The 2,789-nt window shown below is 59.6% G+C and overlaps 2 protein-coding genes across 2 annotated transcripts in view; both read right to left on the bottom strand.

Moving 5' to 3' along the window:
• LOC108639306 (killer cell lectin-like receptor subfamily B member 1C) overlaps nt 1–925 on the bottom strand; it is a 4,033-nt gene extending 3,108 nt beyond the window's left edge. Inside the window, exon 1 of the mRNA XM_029958964.1 lies at nt 877–925. Coding sequence (XP_029814824.1) covers nt 877–925 — 49 coding nt within the window. The remainder of the gene's footprint in view (nt 1–876) is intronic.
• On the bottom strand, nt 801–2,751 carry LOC108639304 (early activation antigen CD69-like). Its single transcript, XM_029958963.1, is given in 7 exon segments — nt 801–1,376; nt 1,461–1,478; nt 1,480–1,538; nt 1,641–1,825; nt 1,927–2,010; nt 2,380–2,469; nt 2,673–2,751. Coding segments are annotated over 7 exon segments (666 nt in total). The 3' UTR covers nt 801–1,225.
• Nucleotides 2,752–2,789: the final 38 nt, after the last annotated feature.

The raw sequence follows: 2,789 nt of genomic DNA, 5'->3' as shown, positions 1-2,789 counted from the left end.
CGAATGGGCAGAAAATTATTAAATTAATTAAATTAATTCATTAAATTAACTCAAAAAGCCTCTGACTGAGGTTTTTAGGGGGTGAGGCTGAAACGTGACAGGTGATATTTGGTGTTGCTTCCCCAAAAAGCATCTTATGGGAGGGGGGGGTGGCAGAAATGCTGCAGCCATGGGAGGGTCAGAACCAGGCAGGGCAGGAGGAGCTGACACCCCGGTCATTTAGGGTTTTTTTTTCCCCACTTGTCTGACACCCCCTCGTCCCCCTCAGCCCCATTGGTCGGGACACGGCCCCGTTCTGGGGGGGCAGAGCCGCTCCTGGGGGGCACCGGGGGATCCTTTACCCCCTCCTGAAGCTCCAAGCGCCCGAGGGGTCAAGTCCTGGTTTCTGGGGCTGCCCCCACAGTTGCTTTTGGGGTCCCGCGGGGGCTGCGGGGGCACGGGGCCGGACAGGACCGAGGGAATGTCGGCGGGAATGTCCGCGGGAATTCCCGGCTCGTGCGCATCCCCTGCCGGCCGCGGCGCACAAACGCACCCGATTTCCCTCCGAAAAGGGGGAAAAAAACCGGCCCCAAATCCCTTTTGCCCGAGCAGAGGAGCGTTTTGCCCAGCTCGGGAAGAACAAACCACCCAGAAGTGACGTGGGACCCCCCCCCAGCAGCCCCTGTGTGCCATGTCCCCCTCCCCAAAGCCCTCCAGGGTGACTGGGCAGACTGGGAGCACCGGGAAGCAGCCCCAGGTCGGTCCCAGGAGCTCCAAAGCTCCGAAATTTGGGATGGAATCCCAGGGGGAAGGGACAGGGGTGGATTTCACAAGGTTTTATTACAAAACTGAACAAGGTGAAAGAACAGAACAGCAGCACTGGTGGGGATCACTGACCAGTATCCAAGGTGGGATCTCCTGCTTCACTCCTGAAGGGCAGCATCATACTCTTAGATGTATACAGGGTTAGGGTACAACTGTGGACAGTTAGAAAAGCAGGATGAGTTCTGGGATGGTTCTAGAAGGAGAAAGAAACCCAGAGTCTCCAGTTCAGGCAGCCACACATCGGCTTCCACATCATGTCCCCTCCCTGCAGGCTCATCCCCTTCAGCCCAGGCACTGAGGTGACCCTGAGGGGTTGCACTGAGGTATCCGTGGCACCAAACTCTGAGGTGATGCAGATAAATAACTGCAAGGCAGGTGGAGAGCTGAGGTGTGCTGGGAGAAGATGCAAAGCTGTGAGTCTTCAGGATGGAGGAGAAGGTCCCCTTCCCACCCTCTGTCCCAGGCGATCCTGGGGTCTGTTGCAGAGGTAAGGCCGCTGAGCCGAGCAGAGCCCGCTCCTGAAGCGCCGCTGGTCCAGGTACGCACACTCTGAGTCACCCAGGATGGGGACCCTGCAAGGAGGGGCAGAGACAGCGCTGGCACCACAGGGGGGGACAGTCTGTGCCCCCCTGACCCCCCAAACCCCCGGGACTCACGAGGAGTTGTAGCTGCTCGCCCCATCTCTGCAGCCCGAGCCAGTAATCCAGGTTGCCACTGAGGCGGAAGAGGAAGCCCTGGGAGGGAGAGAGGAGCGGGCAGTGAGAGCTGCCCCGGCCCAGGAACCCCCCTCAGCCTCCCCTCTGCCACCCACACACCCCCCAGAGCCCCTCACTCACCATTTCCTTGTCACTGAGCACGACCAGGGAGGCCCCGAGCTCGGAGCACCGATCCCGAGCCTGCTCCCAGGTCCCCTCATCCCTCGAGAGGTAGTAACAGATGCTGTTGTACTCGACCCAGGCCTCGGGACAGGCCAGAAACTCTGGAGCCCCGGGCGTGACTGGAATCTCTCCAAGTCTTCTTACTGAAGGAGGAAAGGGAGAAGGTCAGAGGATTCCCCTCCACATGGAGCCCAGCCCTGTGCCCAGAGCTGCTTCTGAGCTGAGGTAGCTGCTCCTCCTTTACCTGCCAGCACAGCCACGGCCACCACCAAAGCCAGGAGCAGGAGCAGAACCACTGCCAGGGCGAGATGCCCCGGGAGCCTCGTGCCTGGGGCAGGAAAGAGCCGTGAGGACGGGGCTCACATCCCTCACAGGGCTCTTCCAGACCCCTGGAGCAGCCTCACACCTGCCAGCCCTGCTCTGGTGGGTGACACTGTCCCCTCCCTACAGGACACATGGGTGGCCCTGCAATCACCCAGAAGGTGTTTTCTTGTTTGCTGATCAATCCTGGGGACCCAGGGGCTCCTTCACAATCCCGTCCCCGGAGCAGAAGCCACCCTCCACATCTGAACTCATGAGTGCCCTCTCTCTGCTTGTGACAAGCTGCATCTTGAGCCATCAGTGGTGCTGGCAAAGCCTCTTTCAGCCCAGGCTTGGGGGTAGTTTTACCACCACTGTTGAGGCAGAGTGGACACACCATGATGAGAGGACACGGCTGGGCCCTGTGGGACACTCGGGCTCAGGAAGGCAATGCCAGCAAGGTCCTGCCCTGTCCGTTCACAGTGACCTGTGGAGAACAAACGGGAGCTCAGGGTCCGGCTCCTGCAGCCTCAGCCCTGTCCCCGGTTCCCTCATGGGCCCTTCCCAGCCCAGGAACAGCCCCTGCCCCGGCACTTTGGAGCATTTCCATGAAAAGATTCTGTTTATTGGGATATACTGATTATGAGAGGGAGGTGGTTACACCACTATGCAAGTCTGGGCTGTCCTAGCGGCCTCTCACAGAATCATCGACCAGGTTGGAAAAGACCTCCGAGATCACCAAGTCCAACCCTGTATCCAACCCCGCCATGCTTCCCAGACCATGGCACTGATGCCACATCCAGTCGC

The sequence above is a fragment of the Manacus vitellinus genome, unplaced genomic scaffold (assembly GCF_001715985.3).
Source record: "Manacus vitellinus isolate BGI_N305 unplaced genomic scaffold, ASM171598v3 scaffold_187_pilon, whole genome shotgun sequence".
Lineage (NCBI taxonomy): Eukaryota > Metazoa > Chordata > Aves > Passeriformes > Pipridae > Manacus > Manacus vitellinus.
The sequence above is the reverse complement of the archived record's forward strand: the minus strand, read 5'-3'. Positions and strand labels throughout refer to the sequence as shown.